At 37.9% G+C, this 21,139-nt stretch overlaps 1 protein-coding gene across 12 annotated transcripts in view; it reads left to right on the plus strand.

Moving 5' to 3' along the window:
* Positions 1-931: 931 nt before the first annotated feature.
* Positions 932-21,139, plus strand: part of Bclaf1 (BCL2 associated transcription factor 1) — a 28,138-nt gene continuing 7,930 nt past the window's right edge. For 2 of the 12 annotated variants that reach the window (XM_076928077.1, XM_076928081.1), the window contains exons 1-10: positions 1,666-1,800; positions 5,267-5,370; positions 9,564-9,677; positions 10,629-11,528; positions 12,715-13,380; positions 13,521-13,690; positions 15,694-15,799; positions 16,949-17,033; positions 19,604-19,779; positions 20,926-21,106. In XM_076928077.1, coding sequence (XP_076784192.1) covers positions 9,574-9,677; positions 10,629-11,528; positions 12,715-13,380; positions 13,521-13,690; positions 15,694-15,799; positions 16,949-17,033; positions 19,604-19,779; positions 20,926-21,106 — 2,388 coding nt within the window. In that variant the 5' untranslated portion in view covers positions 1,666-1,800; positions 5,267-5,370; positions 9,564-9,573. Of the gene's footprint in view, positions 1,047-1,663; positions 1,801-2,221; positions 2,570-5,266; positions 5,371-9,426; positions 9,449-9,563; positions 9,678-10,622; positions 11,529-12,714; positions 13,381-13,520; positions 13,691-15,693; positions 15,800-16,948; positions 17,034-19,603; positions 19,780-19,913; positions 20,077-20,925; positions 21,107-21,139 lie in introns of those variants that run through there. The other 10 variants (XM_076928076.1, XR_013108273.1, XM_076928072.1 and 7 more) reach the window with 10 other exon arrangements.

Here is a 21,139-nt window from a genome sequence, read left to right on the forward strand (position 1 = left end):
AGGGCTATACAGAGAAACCCTGTCTTGAGCCCCCCCCCACACCTCCCCCCCTACCCCCCCCAAAAAAAGTGGACCACAGAAGCCAAAACACAAGTTTAGCACATGTATACTTTCCCAGAACTACAGACCTCGATGACTTAGGTCTTTGTTTTCATTTTGGCAGCTAGTACTGCCTACGTGTTGAGTTTTACAGCCTGAATGGTACTTCCATCATGGACTCAGTTGTCTTGGTCCTGTTACACTTCTACCATATAGGACCCAAGGATTGAACTCAGGGTGCATCGGGCTTGGCAGCAAGTTCCCTTACCGATTGAGCTCCTCACAGAGCCCCAACTTGTTTGCTAGACATCCATTTATTTATCTATTTGTTCCAATGTTCCTTCTTTGGTAGCACATTGATTTATTTGAGGTCAAAGTTAGGATTGGAAGACGTACTTCTGTGGAAGAGCAACTGTGTGCCACGTACCAGTTCAGTCCCCAGCCCAGGGGGTTCAATGTCCCCCAAAATTCTATTGCCTTAGGTGAAAAGATAACTTTCCAACATATACTAGAATTGCACAGGACTTAATAGCTGCAAAGTGATTAGATTTTGGTGTTTTGAATAGATTAAGAGCTATCGGCACCTGCTGTCTCATTAATATAAAATAGACTTGTGCTGCCTTTTTGCTTCGTTTAAGTACAGTTCACCTACTTGACAAATATTTTCTGAGCTCCTACTTAATGCTTTAGACGTACTAGGATCCAACATGCGTCACACATCGCAGCTTTCACCTTCAGAGTGGCAGCTGGGGGCAGTGCAGATTGCGCAATCACAACACAATCAAAACTAGGATTCATTGCAGTCAGGCGCTTCCACTGTGTGGGCATTTGGATTGTGAGGACACGCTGCTCTGGACAGGGTTAAAGATCAGGATCAAACTCTAACGCTGAACCTAACTAACAGGCTGCTAGTTACAACTTTGAATTCCTGCAAGGAATCTAACCTTGTCCTAAATCATCAAACGACAGTTTTAGTCTCTTTAAGTGGGCCCGCTTCGATCAGAACAGTAAGTAGATATGCTTGAAGGTGTGCAATTTGCTTCCAATCAATCCTGGCTTGCTTATTTATAATCTGATTCTGGTCGATCCAGTTAGGGCGGCAGGTTTCCGGATCGGTGCCAACCTTGCCCCAGGGGCCAGGCTTCAGCGTCCGGGAAGTTAGGAGCCATCCCATGACGCAATCGCCCAGACGACCCAAAGTTTTACGACGGGCGGGGAGTTAACAAGAAGCGGCTCGGGACACAGCCGAATCGGTGCAGGGCGTTTAGCCCTTTAGGCGCCGGAGGAACGCGGCGCTTCCGGGCGGACGCAGTTGCGTCGTTCGGCTTTCCGGTCTCTCCCTCATTGATTGAGCGTGCTTCTGACGTACTCTGGGCCGCCGTCTCAGAATGACCCAGGCTCGCTAACTGCAGTTCAAAAGTAGGGCGACACTTAAAACTCTAAAGCCTCCTTAGAACAAGGCTGGGGAACCAGCAGATGGGAACGCCCATTCAGGACCTTCGGCCGGACCGGGTCCTTGCCCATCCCCCTGTCGGCTACATCTCGCGAGATCCGTCACGCGACTTCCCAGCAAACCTTGGGAGGGGCATGCGGGGATATTTAGCGGCCTTGAAGGCCACGCCCCAAGCCGGAAGTGACGGAGCCGAGCTAGCGCGACGAGGCCGCCTCTATGGTCTTCCTCTCCTTCTGGAGTCGGGAAATGGCCGCTGTGTAGTTACCCACGGAGGTACATCCCCGCAGAATCGTGCTTCGGCGTGTCAGGTAGGCCTCGTGCTGCATCCAAGTCACTCGAAAGCAAAAAAAAAAAAAAAAAAAAAGAGAAACAAGTCGAGGAGACGGGACGGTTGGGTGTTGACAGCTCTCACGCGTGGTGACTGCTCGGCGGCGAGAAAGGAGACCTTCCCTTCCCCCCGACCCCCCGGCCCCGCGAGCCGTTACTTGTGCGTTTTCAGCAGCACTTCCTCGGGTTTGGAAGGCGCCGCGGGCCGCGGGCGTGGGGGATGGGGAGCTGCGCGGGCCGCGGGCCGGGCTGGGAACCTGGCTCCGGTCCGGAGACCGGGAGGCGTGCGCGTGCGCGTGCGCAAACCTCTCTGCAACCCCTCCCCCCACGGCTTCTTCCCGGACTCCTGCGCGCGCCCGGCTCGGGGCTCTGCGCATGCGTGCTTCCCCCCCCCCCCCTTTCTTCCCTGCCCTTGGCAACGCTGCCGCGTGTGTTGACTTCGGTGGGAGCCAGCTTGTCGTTGGCCCGAGGGGAGGTGTCTTCTCCCTTCCTGGCCTCGCCTTTGGGGCTTTGGATGGGATAACGGCGACCGGCGACAAAGTTAAGCGAGCCGATCCACCCCTTGGCGCGTGGCGGTTCGGCTGCCTTCCTCGCCTCTTTTAGGGGACGTAATGTCGGTTTAGGCCCAGTTTAACCAGATGGAGGCTTTTAGTCTATCGCCTGTAGCCGACTGGCCAGCACCTGGGTGTTGGCGCCAAAGTTTTTCGTTTTGGCTCCCTCTCGACTCACTCGGTTCCAGACGATCGGTCGGTGCGTAGTTAACTCCTTCCGTCGGGATTCGGGTCTTGCGGGTGCGTCTGAGAAAGGCCCGTTCTCAGCCATCCAAGCGCTGACGTACCTACCTTTTTTGCTAACACTCCGTAGAAATTCTGGATATTGACCGCGGCGATTGTTGGGGTAGATGGATGAGGAAGATGAGTTGAGGTTATAGTTCTGTCACCCATTGGCCTTGAACTCCCAGTTAATCTCCTGCGTCTTCCGGAGTGGTGGGATAACGGTTCTTCGTCACTACTTCGGACCCCGGCTGAGTTTCAAGATTTGTTTTCTTGGTCTAGGGAGTGACCAGAATAGTTTCCCAGACTAGCTTATTGGGCCCAAGTGTTTTCAAACTACGGGGGTTCTCCGTGTATTTACGTGTTTGGGTTATAGATGTGCAAATTCATGTCCAACATATTTTAGGTTTATATAATCAAAAAAAGCCGAGGATCGGTACTTTCTACCTTTTTTTTTAATTTTAATTTTCTATTATAATTGAAAAGGACAAAAAGACAGAAATTGAAAGCGAATATTACCTAAAACCGTTAGTCACTTCAGACTTATATCCTGTTGGTACAGCACATACATAAGGGAAACGTAGAACAAAATATCTTGTCCTCACTGTGAGTATGCATTTTTGGTTAATAAGTAATGTTTTAGGGTGGGCTCGCTCCTTCCTTCTTTCCTTCCTTCCTTTAAGATTTATTTATTTTGTGTATATGAGTACACTGTAGATAGCAGTCTTCAGACACACCAAAAGAGGGTGTGGGATCCCATTACAGATGGTTGTTGGGAATTGAACTCAGGACCTCTGGAAGAGCAGTCAATGCTCTTAATTGAAGGAAAGAAAAAAACAGGGTGATAAGTAGGTGGACCAAACTAAAAGTATATGAGTAATCTGTTGTGCTTTTAATTATGGAAGATTTTTGGTACAAAAGTAAAATAGCCAGGTATATTGGCTCCTATAATCTCAGCACTCAGAGACAGACAGGAGGGTCTTGGTGAGTTTGAAGCCAGTCTGTCCATATAGTGAATTTCAGGACAGCCTTGGGTACTACATAGAGAAACCCTGTCTGAAATACCAAAAAATGAACAGCTAAGATAATTAAGTGGATTCCCATATTCTGCTCATTTATTTTCAGGATTTTGTGTTTTCTTTGTTTTTTGTTCATTCTGTGATACATTTTAAATCAAACTTGCAAACATTTTATTAAACACCCCTTGAATGACTTATAGAATACTTGTTAATGCTGTACTGAAAACATAGGAGTAAGCGTAAATAGTCAAGTTTTTTAAATAAATTTGTGCATAGCCTGTAGAACACCTGTAACAAATAAGGCTAACCAGAAATTATAACTAATTCCAGAGCACACACCACGTGCCAGCTTAGCTGTCTCTATTATCTAACCATAAACTTGTAAATACCGTATTGACATGTTTAATTTTAACTATTTCTTCTTTGTATTTCCAAAATAATATTTTTAAATTTGATCATTACATAGATTCATGCATTTTTATTTTATGAATACTTTGAGTGCTAGCCTCTTAATGTTAGCTATATATTAAGTTTAATTTCTGTTCTGATGGTTTTTGATTTTTGCATATAACTGATAATCTCTGAATATTTGCAATATTGTAACCTTTTCAGTGTTGATAACTGCATAACATTTAATTTATTTACATAGTAATGGCCAGTTAACTTAGGAGTATTAATTCCCTATAGACTTGTCATTGCTGCCTGTCTCTTAGATGGTTAATCAGGTACTTGTGTAAGTCTTACTGTGGTTGCAGTTGAAGAAATTCTTAAAAATTGGTTTTAGATAAAAGGAAGTTTTAAGAAAATGAGCAGAGTATTAAGCTGTTTTAGATGTTAGAAAATATAGCATTATGAATATTGACTGCAGGCTGGAATGATATTTGTTCTGTAAAGGTCAGGTGACTTCAATTAAATTCATGATACTCTGCTGTATTGACTAGGAAGTTTTAATTTTTTTTTATTTTTTATTTATTTTTTTTGACAGTTGAGTGGGATCTTTTGGGCCTAGGAGCTCCAAACTCACTGTATAACTGAGGATGAACTTACACCGATTCTCTGCCTTCTTGCCCTAATTTGTGGATTATAGGTGTTATTGTTGGTTTAATTATTTTATATTTGTCTGCATGTGGGTGTATCAGGTTTCTGCTTGGTGCTTTTTTGGAGGTCAGAAGAGGGCGTCAGATCCCTTAGAACTGGAGATACAGGGGGCTTTGAATGGCCATTTGGGTTCTGGGAATTGAACAGCCCCAGCAGAGAACAGCAACTAGTGCACTTAACCTATGGGTCATAGCTCTGGCCTCTTTTGTCACTTAGGCTGTTCTATATCATAGCTCAGGCTAAACTCAGAATCACCATCCTCTTGTTCAACTTTGCAATGCTAGGATTGTTTGCCACCAAAATCACCTTAGTTAAATTGTCATGATCAAGCGTTTATTGTTTTCCAGTCAGGCAAGGTACATGCCTATAATTTCAGTGCTGGAGAGGTCAAAGTGGAAGAAGTCAGTTTGGGCTACATAATTTATTAGTATACCATATATATATATATATATATATATATATATATATATATATATATATATATATATATATAATAACCAGTGCATATCTGGTTTACCATAAACTCAAGCTCCTCTTTCTTATTTAATTTTTGCTAGGAATTTGAATTTAGAGTTTAATTCCCCAAAACATTCTCTACAAGAAGAATCTTGGCAGTATTTTAAAGACATCACTGACTTCTGGATCCTGCATAAAGCCCAAGGTAAAAGATATTTATGTTCTCTAGGTTTTACTTATGACTAAATTGAGAAAATTGACTGTTAACCTAAATGAGATGAAGTGATTAAGAGTGTTGTAAACTGGCCTTGGAGGTACAGCTCAAGAAGTAGTGTGCTTGCCTAATCAACACAAGGCTGTTCAACCCCAGTACTGATGAAGTTGTCCTGCAACATTTCTCTTTTTCTTTCTTTCTTTCTTTTTTCTTTTTGGTGGGGAGTGTGTTACCTTCTTTAAAATCAGATTTTGAGTTAGTTTTAAAAATACTTTTTCATTTCTCCATTGTATATTACTTTTTTCCCACTTCTGTAAATGTTTTGTAAGAAGACTTAGGATACAAAATGCCATTTAGAAACAAAACAACCACCACTGCCATCTTTTGAGACAAGGTCTTGCTGTGTACCCTTAATGAATACCTAGTATTGGGACGCCACTCCTTTCTCATTGTGCCCAGGTCATTTACTTACTTAACCTATTTTGGATATTTTTTGGACTATAACCCTGGCTGTCCTAGAACTCACTATGTAGATCAGGCTAGCCTTGGACTCAGGGATTCACCTGCTTCTGTGTTCCAAGTATTGGGTTAAAGGCCTGTACCATCACTCTTGGCTTAACTTTTTATCTTTCCTAATGTACTTCAGTACAACTTTATAATAACCTCAAACTCTAAGTAGATAAGTACCTTTAAAATTATTTAATGAGGTTAAAATTTAAATATGTGAGAAACATAGGCCTTTACAAGATTAAGAAATTGAGTCTTATGGACATGATTACTTATTTTGACCAATAAGTTAGAAATTTGGAAAATGACATAATTGACTCTTGACTAACATTGAACTGAGGCTGGCAAAACAGCTAAGCATTAAAACCACTTGCTGTGCAAGCCTTACAACCTCAGTTCAATTTCCTGAATGGAAGGAGGACGGAACCAACTCTTTATAAACTTTATAAAGTTATCTGATTGTTTTGACTGTTTTGATTTATCTGACTGTGGCATTTTTTGCAACTAAACACACATATATAACCACACTAAAATATAAATTGGTGCTGGAGAGAGATGGCTCAGCAGTTAAAAGTTCTCTTACTGTTTTTCCAGAGGACATGGAGTTCGATTCCCAGCATCCACACTGTAGCTCATATCTATCTACCTGTAATTCTAGTCCTAGGAGACCTTACACACATTTCTGGCCTCAGAGGCCACCAGGCATGCGTATGGCCAAACATGCTGGCAAATCATCTGTTACATAAAATGAATATTTAAATACCTGAACTTAGTTTTTAGTTTCCCCTACCCTCTTCAAGGGCTGGGAAACATAAATACTAAGCAATTCCATGCTTAGTTCTTTTTTTTTGTTTTTTTTGTTTTTTGTTTTTTTTTTTCTTTTGTTTTGTTTTGTTTTTTGAGACAGGGTTTCTCTGTGTAGCCCTGGCTGTCCTGGAACTCACTCTGTAGACCAGGCTGACCTCGAACTCAGAAATCCGCCTGCCTCTGCCTCCCAAGTGCTGGAATTAAAGGCGTGCGCCACCACTGCCTGGCTAGTTCTTATTTTTTATTTCAGTGTAAGAAATGAACCTACTATCTAATGCTTGCTAAACAACTACCCTACTACAGAGCTGCTGTATGTATCACTAACCCTCTATCTCTCTTTAGTAGCCCAGGTGCTCTTGAACTCATGTTAACTAACTTGTTTAGGTTTTGAACTTGAGATATTTTCATTTCAGTCTTCTGAGTAAGAGTGCTGGTCAGCCATCTGGGCTATATGGATGGCCTAAAAAAATTTTAGCAGTTTGAAAAAAATTTGTAAGCCGGGCAGTGGTGGCGCATGCCTTTAATCCCAGCACTTGGGAGGCAGAGGCAGGTGGATTTCTGAGTTCGAGGCTAGCCTGGTCTACAGAGTGAGTTCCAGGACAGCCAGGGCTATACAGAGAAACCCTGTCTCAAAAAAACCAAAAAAAGAAAAAGAAAAAAATTTGTAGACCATAAGAAATAATTGAAAAAAATTAAAAAGTCACTTGCATGTAAATACATATATACTTTATTAGCCTAAAAAAAATACTAGTTAAAACTTATGAATGTAACACACTGGTTAATTTGCTATAGAAAAATAAAAACATAACAGATGCTGCATTAAATAGTGACTTGATTAACTTTGTACATGCTGTAATTCAGTTACTTTCTGTTGCTGTTACGAGTGCCTGTGTAGTGAGTAGCCACTTATTGTAATGCCGATGCTTCCTGTGAACAGTTTTCATTCATAATTTTTGTATTGCATTTTTTTATAGCAACAACACAAGAATAAATAATGTGCCAATTTTGTTATCAGTAAGGCTTTTGGTCAACAGTTAAGTTTTGGAGCAATCAGAAGTTGATTGTATATAAATTTGCCCACCTGTTGGTTATTGTCCATGTTGCCTGTTGTTTAACTTACATGGCAAAATAAAAGATTTTTATTTTGTCCCTCTCCCTCCCCCCCATATTATTTTTCTTCTGAGTCACTGAAACATTAAAAGTGTGACATTTGGTATGTACATACAGTGATTTACCATATATTTAGATTTTTTTCAGGAGCAGCACATTTTATAAATCAATACTGTTATTACTATCTGCACTGTATCAGTGTTTAGAAAAGTTAAGGCCAACTTTTCTTTTTCTTCTAGTTCTGATATTTCTTATGTCTTTAATTCCTTTATCTTCTTTTTCTTTAAGATTTATTTATTTTATGTATGTGAGCACACTGTCGCTGTCTTCAGACACTCCAGAAGAGGGCATCAGATCTCATTATAGATGGCTGTGAGCCACCATGTGGTTGCTGGGAATTGAACTCAAAACCTCTGGAAGAGCAGACAGTTCTTAACCACTGAGCCATCTCTCCAGCTCTTATTCCTTTATCTTTCGATGTTTTTTCCTACCAGCAAGATACTGGGGAGCTTGGCATTGCTCTGCAAGTTGTAGCTGTCAAGAGGCTTTGTAGTCACCTTTATTCTGTAGGAGACTATATAATGCACATTGAGTCTTTTGTATATGAGAAACAGTTTAGTGCTTTTAGTCCGTAAAGCACTGTGATGACAGCTTGGTGAGGTTTCTTTTTAAATTTATTTTTAAGTATTATGCCAGGTCTTTTTTCTTTTTTTTTAATGTTATGTGTATGGGTGTTGGTTACATGTTTGTTGGATTCCATTACAGAAGTTCTGAATTGTTAGCTGCCACTAGAGTGCTGGAAGTTGAACCCCAGTCCACTAGAAGAACAGCCAGTGCTTTTTGCTTTTTTTTTTATTGAAAAGAAATTTTTTTACAGTATGTTTTGTATACTTTTCATACAGTATATTGTTTTTCTTCTTAATTCTTTTCAGATCCTTTTCACTTTCCTAACTTACATTTTTTTCTTGCTTTTTAAAACAAACAAAACCAAACGCAAAACACTTCCACAAAAAACACAAATAGAAGTAAACAAGCAAAAGACTATTAAGACAAAAAAAAGTAGCCGAACAATGCAAAATGAGACAAAAAGTCTACACTACACTTTACAGAAACTACTGAGTTCATTTTGTGTTGACTAAGTACTCTCTGGGAATGGGGTATGTACTGAGTGAAGTGTGCTTAATACAGCTATTGAGACTATTGGAGAATATTGAATTTTCCTTTGCTATGTGGTATCACTTGCAGATAGCTTCTTGGCTAGAGGTGGGGGACCCTGTACACTTCCTTCTTAGTGTTGGGCCCCCATCTTAGAGAGTGCTCTTAAATCACTAAGCCATCCCTCTAGTCTGTATTATGCCACTTGTAAATGTTCTTTTCTTCAGGTTTCTTTTCTGTAGTCCTCATAATTTTATTTTTTGTACACGTGAGGTAAGTAGGCTTTTGTATTGGGCATAGAAAAACACCTAACACAACCGTTGTCTGGTGTTGCTCTTTCTGACTTCTGTAGTTGGTGCCTTTGGATTGAGACACATAGGTGTTAAGTCCATAGAAATGTTTTATCTTGAGTATTTGTATCTATACAGGTGAAAATAGTGATTGTTTATTTATTTATTTATTTTTTAGGAATAATAGGCCTGTTTTAGAAGTAAGTATTCCTTTGAAAAGAATGACTTGTAAAAATCCAGCTTATACCTGGAAATAAGTAAATATTAAAATATCTTTTTGTATTAATTTAACCCATGTTGCTTTCATTTGATTAGGAGAAAAGAAATGGGCCGCTCCAATTCTAGATCACATTCTTCAAGGTCCAAGTCCAGATCACAGTCCAGTTCTAGATCAAGATCGAGATCACATTCTAGGAAGAAGAGATACAGGTGAATTCATGTGTTTCTGATGCTTTTATTAGTGAGATAGTAGTTACCAGTGTCTGCTGTGTACAGATACAGTATGTGGTATCACTCACCATCAGTGTGCCGTTCTCAGTAAATCGTAGTTACTAGTGTCTGCTGTGTACAGATACAGTATGTGGTATCACTCACCATCAGTGTGCCGTTCTCAGTAAAACTCTATGACTTGGATTTGTTCCCCTTTACAACTGAAATTGTAACCTAGTTATCAACTGCGATCATCATCTGAGATTTGCATGATTAACATGTGTTAATACATGATGTGTTAATACATGATGAATTTCTTTTCTTTCCATCTTAAGAGAGAAACTGGATATTTTAAGAATTTTTGGTGCTGAATCATATTTATTGTTTTCTGGTTTTTACTGAGTCTGGTTCTTTAAAGGATAATCTCCCCCCTTTTGTTTAACAAATGATTTTTTTTCTTAAATAATAATATCCATAGCACAGAGAATAGGAGCCTGTTGAGAATTAATACTAGTTTGTATTTTTTCCTGTAATTATGTAATTGTTTTATTCTGAATTTTTTTATATAGTCAGCTTTGCTGAATATCAGTGGCATTTTGCTCTATGTAGTTCCATGTAACTCCTTTTCCCTATCACAGTCCATGATGCCATTTAAATTTCTCTTACTGTGAATTTTATTGCCAGCCTAAATGTTTTATCCAATCTTGTGTTGGATATATTGATACTCTCTCCCCCCATTTTGTGCCTACTTTCCCAAGGCCTCTCATTCATTGTTATCTTGGACAAAAGTTTTAATAAATACCAGAAACAGTAAACGTTTTCAAATAAATGATATTTTTAATATATTATTTTACCTTGTATATATGTTTTATTCAGCCAGATGTATCTAAAATGGTAAAATGAAGTACTTCATTTTTAAAAAATTGATACTTATTTCATTTTTAGTTCTAGGTCTCGTTCCAGAACATATTCGAGGTCTCGTAGTAGAGATCGTATTTATTCTAGAGATTATCGTCGAGATTACAGGAATAATAGAGGAATGAGACGACCTTATGGGTACAGAGGAAGGGGCAGAGGGTATTATCAAGGAGGAGGAGGTAGATACCATCGAGGTGGCTATAGACCTGTCTGGAATAGAAGGCACTCTAGGAGTCCTAGACGAGGTAGATCACGGTCCAGGAGTCCAAAAAGAAGATCTGTGTCTTCTCAAAGATCCCGGAGCAGATCTCGCCGGTCATACAGATCCTCTAGGTCTCCAAGATCATCATCATCTCGTTCTTCATCCCCATATAGCAAATCTCCCGTCTCTAAAAGACGAGGGTCTCAGGAAAAACAAACCAAAAAAGCTGAAGGGGAACCCCAAGAAGAGAGTCCTTTGAAAAGCAAGTCACAGGAGGAACCAAAGGATACTTTTGAACATGATCCATCTGAATCTATTGATGAGTTTAATAAATCTGCTACATCTGGTGATATTTGGCCTGGCCTTTCAGCTTATGATAATAGTCCAAGGTCACCTCATAGTCCTTCACCTATTGCCACACCACCTAGTCAGAGTTCATCATGCTCAGATGCCCCCATGCTTAGTACAGTCCACTCTGCCAAAAATACCCCTTCTCAGCATTCACATTCCATTCAGCACAGTCCTGAGAGGTCTGGATCTGGGTCTGTTGGAAATGGGTCTAGTCGATACAGCCCTTCTCAGAATAGTCCGATTCATCACATCCCATCACGAAGAAGCCCTGCAAAGACAATCACACCGCAGAATGCTCCAAGAGAGGAATCTAGGGGGCGATCCTCTTTTTATCCTGAAGGAGATCAGGAAACAGCGAAGACGGGAAAGTTTTTAAAAAGGTAAGAATCCAAAGTAGTGCATTTATATAGTTCTGATTTTAAAATAACATTGTGCTATATATTTAACTGTTTTACTTGTTCCTGTGTGGTAATTCTAAATTGTTCTTAATTATTTAAGTGTTTTGATGTTTCTATTTGTTTTATTAGCCATTTTTGATCAGTTCACAGCTAGCAGTTACAAACAAGGAAAAACTAAAGGCCTAAGATAACCAAGATTATATATTAAGCACATAAACAGTTTTGTGTTAGAGACTTTTTCCTTTTTGCTTTAGAATGTGACCTTACATAAATAGTGTGGTCATGTTACATGTTGTATGGTAAAACAGTCCAGCTGTCAGTGCTTTATGAATTCTTCTTGACTTGGGAAAAACATCTTTATTTCTCAGTGAGTTTAATGACATTTTAAGTATTTTGTTAAATTCTAGTTTCGAGCATTGCAGAAAGACATGCTAGCAAACTGATGAAGATTAGGTTGTTAACAAATGGAACAGTCATGCTGCTTATGATTTTTTTCCCTACTCTGCAACCTGGAATTTTTCCACTGAACTGATGATAAGCTTCTGTTATTACCTGAAGTCACTATCTTCTAGAGCAGATTTTATATGAGCTTTTTTGATTGAGGTAGAGTATTATACATAATATGATGTTACTAAAGTCTGTTTCTGTGGGGTCTTGTTTTTGTTGACAAAGAAGGTAAGTGTGCCAGCACAAACCTGTAATCCCAGCGGTAGGAAGGCGGAGGCAGAGAGGCTCAGGAGTGTCTGCTGTAGAGAGTGTGAGGCTAATCTGGAATACATGAGGTTTTACTGCAAAATATAAAAAAGACCTGAAAATTTGAGCATAAACATAAATTGAAATTTCAGTAGGTGTTTGTATTGTCCATTAGTAGTTCCTAGCGTCACAAAGTTACATTTAAGCTGTATTGTATATTAGGAGCTTTCAAAGTTTGGATGTGTTAGTATACAATTGTGGTGGATATTTGCATAGAGTAGGTTTTTGAGCATGACTTTACTTTAGGCAGTTTAAAAGTATAAATTCTGTGTGAGTGCTTTTAATGGTTTTAAAAATAAGGTTAGGTTTCAGTAGAGTAACGTCCTTTCCTTGGACTCTACATTTAAATATTCAGGTTATCTTCAAGGAATGCAATCCAGAGTTACTTACTGTCTTCTTCTCTGCTCATTCACAGGTTCACAGATGAAGAGTCTAGAGTATTCCTGCTTGATAGGGGTAATATCCGGGAGAAAGAGGCTCCAAAGGAGAAAGGGTCGGAGAAAGGCAGGGCAGATGGAGATTGGGATGATCAGGAAGTTCTAGATTACTTTAGTGATAAAGAGTCTGCAAAACAAAAATTCCATGACTCTGAAGGGGATGACACAGAGGAAACAGAGGATTATAGACAGTTTAGGAAATCAGTCCTGGCAGAGCAGGGGAAGAGCTTTGCTACTTCATCTCACCGGAATACTGAGGAGGAAGGACCCAAGTACAAGTCCAAAGTTTCACTAAAAGGCAATAGAGAAAGTGATGGATTTAGAGAAGAAAAAAATTACAAACTGAAAGAGACTTCATACATAGTGGAAAGGCCTAGCACTGCAAAAGACAAGCACAAGGAAGACGACAAAAGCTCTGACAGAATAACAGTGAAGAAAGAAGTGCAATCACCGGAGCAGGTAAAGTCTGAAAAGCTCAAAGAGCTCTTTGATTACAGTCCCCCTCTACACAAGAGTCTGGACACACGAGAAAAGTCCATCTTCAGAGAGGAGAGCCCACTCAGGATCAAAATGATAGCCAGTGATTCTCACCGTCCTGAAGTCAAACTCAAAATGGCACCTGTTCCTCTCGACGATTCCAACAGGTAATTCCACGTTGGTGCCTCGTAAGTAATATAGAGTGCTTAGTGATGACATTACTGTTCTGAACATGGAGTTGACACATTCAAACCAATACTGTATTTTGTTTGTGTGTATGTGTGTGTTTATTTTTGACATATTCTAGACCTGCCTCCTTGACTAAAGACAGGCTACTTGCTAGCACGCTTGTCCATTCTGTCAAGAAAGAGCAAGAATTCCGATCCATCTTTGACCACATTAAGTTGCCTCAGGCCAGCAAAAGCACTTCAGAGTCATTTATACAACACATTGTATCCTTGGTTCATCATGTGAAAGGTATGCTTGGTATACGTGGTATCATGAATTGAGCTTTTTTGCATGCAATAAAAGAGTAGTTAAGTTGAATAGTAGCTATAGTAACTGAGCTAGCAGGCAGGTATATCAGTACTATTAAATATTAAACATTTGGAAAATATTTTGTGGAGAAGATAGCCTTTAGACTAATAAAAGATATAAGATGATAAAATGGCTGAAGTTGTAAAAATCAGTATCACATAGAAGTACGATACAGATTTACTTAATTTTGAAAATTTAAATGTATTGCATGTGAAAATTAACTGTCATTGTATGCTTATGACTTGGTGACTCAGTGGGTAAGTTTATAGCAATTCTAGGCAGTGTAGTCGCTGCTGCTCTGAGAGTTTATAATAGGGTATGTCTTAAGGTTCTAGAAATAAAGGCCTTCATTTTAGCTAAAGTCTATTCATATTTTCACCAGTATATTGTTATAGTTTAAAAGCTACTAATAATTTTCAAAGACTTGGGGGTATGATTTTATTTGGGGGCAGGCAGGTAAGTTTTGCTGTGGTTATTTTTGTGATTAGCAGGTTCTTTCCCAGGAAACTCGATGGCTGTTGGTCTTTTTTTTTTTTTTTTTTTAAAGTTAGTCGTGCAAACATCTCATAATACCTGGAAATTTGTCACAGTTATGCACTGAATAACTAGAACTTTTTTTGGCTATAGTCAGCATGGTGACAACAGCATTTTGCTATTTGGCTTTAGATAAGCTTATGAACCATATCATGACTTTCATGACTATTGTGGCACATACAATTAGGAAGCATTAAGATTTTTTTTCTTTTTTCTTTTTTTTTTAATCATTTTTTTTGACCTGTCTTCACACTTTACAGTTTATTGTTGAATTTTGTGATCAGATTTTGATACATTTTTTCCTTTTTCCTTTTCTTTTTTCCTTTTTTAGAGGATCTGTAGTTATGTTTCATAATTGGTGTTGTGCAACCGATCTGAACAGCTCTTACTTTATATAGAGCTGAAAATGCCCAGTGATGTTTTCTTTTTCATTGTAACTAGGTCCTGGAATATGTTTTGAAATGCCAAAATCCATGTTTCAAAGTAAAATAGCTGTTGAAAGATACAGGCAAAGTTGAATCTTCTGTCTTCCTGGCAAAAATGGCATAAAAACTGAGTTGCTAGCTCAAATTCCTGGGTTTCATGGAATTATGATTGAGGCACTACCCTGGTAGTGGCCGTTTCAAGTTTTAATGATTGGTTATGAGACATGTGCTGGATACTGGGCGGTAAGTTGACACAGATGTATGTTGACCTGTTAAGCAGATAGCTTGCTTCATAATGTAACATTTCATAGTTCATGACTTTAGACGGCTATTTTACATTTATAGCATATCTTAAACCGGTTTAGAAACTAATCAATATTGTTATTACTAATTTAAAAATTGCTTAAAGAAAGATATAGTATCATATGTTCTGTCAGGTTTGCCAAGATGCCAGAGTTTTTGGATGAATTAGTGAATGTAAATCAATTTTAAAGTTTTTTTTTTTATTTTCCTCCTCAATTAAGTGGCAGTATTCACTTTTTTGTAAAGCCATTTCTGTTAATATGTCATCATAGTTAACATAATTTTATTATTTATTCGAACTATCTGTAATTTTCTTTATTTTTTGCTGCAAATGATTATTTGAAATGACAACCTTGTTTAGTTAGCAGGGTTTAAAGGGCATACCACCTATTGTTCTTTTTTGAGGAAGTAGTTTCCTAGTGTGGAGTTAGTCTTGATTATCTGTTGATTGTGTGGGGTTGTAGTTAGTATTGACAGGGTCCTGTGAGGGTCTTTGCCATCAGTGTTGAGGTACAAGGAAGTAATAGACCAGGAATTTTTATTTTAACACTTGATTCTCTTCTGCTAGGTTTCTTGAGTATTTTTATTTTCTCTCACCTGCTACATGCCCTCTGTCACAAGTGAAAATTCCCTCTTAAAATTAAGATTCCTAATTCGACAGTGTTTCTCCTAAATCAACAGAGCAATACTTCAAATCACCTGCAGTGACCCTAAACGAGCGGTTCACTTCATACCAGAAAGCTACTGAAGAACATAGTACCCGGCAAAAGAGCCCTGAGATACATAGGTATGGATAGTACTGAATTTGCATATAAAATGTTGTTAATGAAAGATGCGTAAGGTTATATGAGGCGTATGCTGTTGTCATGGCGTAAGGAAACTTTGGACTTTCTCCTAGACTGAGCATTGTATCTTCAAGTTTAGAAAAATTTTAATTTTTTCCCCCTGATTTTTAGTTTACTCTGTTTAAAATTGTTAGAACTTTAATATTCTACCTTTGATCATTGTGGAATTTAATAGCTGTAAGTTTTGGGGACCCGGGATTGGGGAGTGACTGTCTCAAGGAAACTTTAAATTCCTGAGTACATCTGAGGTAAAAATGCTTGGTGAGGACCAGAAGAGTTCTGAAAGAGGGTGGATGCTAAGTCAGTCTGTGTTCTGGCTTCTTTGCTTTGGAAGCCAGTTATTGATGATGATCTAGACATTAGTATTTCGTCTGCATATTGCTTTACAAGATAGTTGTGAAACTCAGAATCTAACTGGTGCTTAGTTGCTCTTGTATTCTGGTGGTTGATGACTGCTAAGAATGCAGTGAGAAATTCTAACTAATAAAAGCCTGAAACGGAAAGGTGCAGAATCAAACAAAAAAATGAACAAATAGATGAAGTTATTAGAACTCTTGGAAGCCAGTAATTTGTTAGAGGATTATATCAATACTAATGTTGAATAAGTTAATTCATTTTAGTTACATGGTGATTTAATATTTAAAATGGTCAAGTATTGTTTTTCATGGTTAAAGTTTAGTGTTTAAAAGTCTGTTTTCATTTATATATAAAGATCTACTCCTAGTATTTTAATTGCTTTGTTTTGTGTTTGAGGCAGGATTTTGCTGTGTAGTTCTGTCTCACCTTATACTCACTATGTAGCTTATGTGGACATCAAACTCAAAGCAGTTTTCTTTTTTTCTTAATGTTTCAACATGTGGAGTATTGGGATTACAGGCATTTGACACCACAACCAGTTTTTCATTAATTCTTAATGCATATAATTTTTATTTCTTGTTTTAGGAATTTTATCAATAGACTTAACTCTGCCAGATTGGTTTCTCAGGAGAGACGTAACTATCTAGTATTTCTCAACAATGGGTAGTACTATTTTTCTTTTGAATCAGAATGTAAAAAAATATAACTACAAATACACTTTATTTTATATTAAGGAGGATTGACATCTCTCCAAGCGCTCTGAGGAAGCATACCCGTTTAGCAGGAGAGGAGAGAGTTTTTAAAGAAGAAATTCCAAAGGTATAGTTTCTGTTTTTTTTAATGTACTTGCTTTTCATGTGAAACTGAAAAAGCTTAATGATACTATACTATACCTTGTTTTCTTAGGCAAAATGATTACATCTTTTTTAAAATTTGTAAATACGTAATGTTTATGGTAATGTATCTTAATTTAAACCAAGAATACCTTTTTAAAAATGCTTGTCAATGGAAAATGTCAGTCCTAAAGATAATAGGGTAATGAAGATTATAAATAGGATATAAATTGTGCTATGGTTTTTATGAGGTTTTGAGATGAAATTGGTAAGTCAGAATTTGAATGTGTCTTTTAAAAATCAATTGTATTTCTGCTTCTTCAAAGAAGTTACCCTAGTGCTGTCCTTTTGAGGGTAGCAAGTTTTGACAATGTAGGCTGTCTCTGAACTCTTGCCAATACTCCTGCATAAGCTTCCTGTGTGCCAGGCTTACAGATGTCCACTGTCATACCTGGCTGTTGCACATTTTTATGTGGTTTATGAAATAGGCATTTTTACTTCTGATCTTTACCTTCTGTTTGGTCCTATTTTAGTTTGTTTTATATCTTACTATTATCCCTTAGATGCCTGTTTGTTTTTTAACGAGAGACAGAAAGGGGGTAGACCCAGATGGGAGGGGATTTGGGGAAGAACTAGGAGGAGTAGAGGGAGAGGAAACTATAATCAGGATATATTGTATGAAAAAATTTACGTTGAATTAAGGAGAAATAAAAAGAAGTAAGCATTTTAGGCGAGGTACAACTTTATTCCCTTCACCCAGGAGGCCAGCCTGAGCTATATATAAAAGTTCCAGGCCTCTGTGGCCTGGAAGGAACATCGTGAGAAGAATAAGCATAGACATTGTAAAAACTGATTTGCAAAGTGAACTCTGGAACAAAACATGTTTCATTTCTACATAGGAATTTGGCTTTGAAACTTGAAAAGAATCTGTTTAGATACTACAGGTAAGGTGAGGAAGCCAGGGGCTTGGTGAGATTCTAGTGCAGTCACAAGGTGATTCAAGTTGATGTTTATTGAGCACACTAGTTTATATCTAGCTATATATGCAGCAGAGGGGGCAAGGGATCAGTTCTATTTTGGAAATGTTCTGCGTTTTGGAAAATAATTAACTCTTGAACCTCAACTTTTCTAATTAAAATAATAGGAACATATCTGTTTGTAGAGTTGTGGAAGATTTGGGCTATTTTGGATTTTACTTGTATTAATAGGAATTATTTGACAAAGTCAGTATACAAATATTTCAGTAGGGTGTGCTGCTAACTGAATTGGTTTTGAAATCTAGAGCTTAGGGGTAAGGTGATGCCTGTGCACAGGAGGTAACAGTTTTAGAAAAACAGACTGAGGAGTGAACAGTTTAATACTTTAAAAAAAAATCTTTGACCTTAATACATTAGGCTTATTAATAAGGGTTAATTGTGTTTCATTTCTCCAACAATTCATTTTGTCTTTAGTATGAGAAAGAAGGAATACCTGATAGATGACCAGGAAGACATGATAATTGGGTTTTGTTATCTTTTTGTCTTTAATCAATAATTAACATCTTAATATGAAATTATATGCTTAGCAGGATTTACGAAGTAGTTTCACTTAGATATGTTGTTTCTTATGGAGTCAGTAATACCTAGGTGACTAGGAAAGCTTTGCTTATGATTAGACTTGTTACTCTAGGGACAGCTTGGGGAGTAATACTTAACGCTGAGAGGTACATATATTTCACTTTTGCGATGCTTATGAGTATTGTAGTTAGACATCCCAGAATAAATAGTTCTCATTGTTGAATAATATCAAGGATGTCCACATTGCATAGCATCTTACTGATGTATAATTTTTCTTCATTCCTAGATGCCTCTTTTCAACTTCTAAATTATATAGTATTTGAAAAAAAGCAATGGAACAAGGAGGAGGTGAACTGTGACCCAGTTAAACTAATGTCTGTTGCAATACCTGAATTGAGAAAGGGCAATATATAGCCCAAAATACTGAGTACAGGATTGCGAATAATATCTTTTGACTTTGTTTGACCTTTGTTCAACCTCAGTTTTATTAATCTTATTCCACTTGCATGTCATGAGAATTACAGACTCCCTAATTTTGAAGTATCTTCTATTGCGTTTATCAGTTTATCTGGGAAGAGCTTGATGTTCATGAGGCTTAGTTACTGCGACCTGTAACTCCAGGGTCTCAAGCTGATAGGCTGAAACCACATTGCATCTGCAGATTATAACTTTTAACACTGTCCAACTATCTCGTCATAGCTATTTGGAATAATAATGATTCACTGAACAGAAAGATGTATCACTTTGCTCTATGAAAGTTTATTATGAATTGCTCTGAATATACACCATTAAAGAATTCAGTGTCTTGAAGTTTTAGTATATGTACATAAATGCTTAGTAAAATGTAGTTTTAAAAGAAATTTTGTGGATGATGGTAGTATGTGATGCAGTAGTTTTTGATACTAAAATACCAGTTTAGAATCTGTTGTGATATAACTACATGTTTCTATACATTTCTGTTTCTTCCCTGAAATCTGTATTTTACATGTATTTTCTACAGGGAGATAAAAAATTAAGGTGTGATTCGGCTGATCTTCGGCATGACATTGACCGTCGCCGTAAAGAAAGAAGTAAAGAGCGGGGAGATTCCAAGGGCTCCAGGGAATCTAGTGGATCAAGAAAGCAAGAAAAAACGCCAAAGGATTACAAGGAATACAAACCTTACAAAGATGACAGGTGATTATTCAAATTGTCTTGACTTAGGCTTTAGCTTCTAATTAGCCTTTAATAATTGTCAGCTTAATTGCTTTCAATTTTGACTATGTAATCAAATGTTTAAATTTAAACAATTAAAATTATTTGTTTTACAGCAAAAATGTATTTGTCTTTTACACGGCTTATGGTGGATGAGGACAAAAACTTTGGAATAGCAAGCTAACACTGAAAAAAAAAATGACAAATTAATGTGTCCTATTATCCAGGCTACATCAGGAGGTTGGACTTCAATGCAGTGCATTTCTAGAAACAGTTTGTGTAAGAACTTTGGTTCGTTATGCTTGATTCCGCACTTTTTCAACTCATAACACCCAGAGTACAAGACTGTTAAAGTGTTATCTAGTGGCTTAACATGGGAGAGAGGGGGGGAGGAAAAACCAGGACGTAGGATTATTGTGCATTAGTCTTTGAAAATTATATTTCCCTGGATATTGTTAGCAGTGGTAAGAGTTACAGCAGGTATGACCTTTTCAGGTGTTGCATTAGAATCATGTAAATTTATCTTTATAGAGTCAAATAAGTAGTAATAAAATGTATTATAGAGAAGTTTTTTCTTGATGTTCATTAGGTAAATGGTGGATTATATACTTGTGCATTTAAATTTATGACTGTTATTTGTAATGTTACATGCCTTTTATTTCTATCATGATATTGTGGCCCAAACCGAACTCACTTAGGTTGTATCTAAACTGCAGTCTTTTTAAAACTTGGACTCAAGAACATTTTGGACTGGGGCTGTAGCTTAGTTGTGACATGCTCACCTAGCATGTGTCAAGCCCTGGGTTCAGTCCCCAGCACCACAACAAAAAAACAAACCCACTCTTTTCCTTTCCTTTTATTAAAATAACAAAAGATTACAAATTAAAGTAATGAAGAACTGAACATCATTGAAGTTTGCACACTACCAGTTTTTAGCTGGTAGGCTTAGTATGTTAATTATTTAAAACAATCAATGAAGACAATTGGAAAGAGACTGTGTGAGAGTTTATACCCAGTTCTACTTAAATAATAATTTATTGGGTACTTTTTTTTAACTTAAAAACATTCCTCATAAGATTTTAAATAATTATTTATCTTAAAAAATAGCACATTTGTTTTATTTTTCAGCAAACATAAAGGTAGAGAGCAAGACCACTCCCGGTCCTCATCCTCCTCAGCATCGCCCTCCTCACCCAGCTCTCGGGAAGAAAAAGAGAGTAAGAAGGAAAGAGAAGAAGAGTTTAAAACTCACCACGAGATGAAAGACTACTCAGGATTTTCAGGAGTTAGCAGACCACGAGGAACCTTTGTAAGTAATAGTTATCTTTGATCATTCGGGAGG

This window comes from Arvicanthis niloticus, chromosome 30 (assembly GCF_011762505.2).
Source record: "Arvicanthis niloticus isolate mArvNil1 chromosome 30, mArvNil1.pat.X, whole genome shotgun sequence".
Classification (NCBI taxonomy): Eukaryota; Metazoa; Chordata; class Mammalia; order Rodentia; family Muridae; genus Arvicanthis; species Arvicanthis niloticus.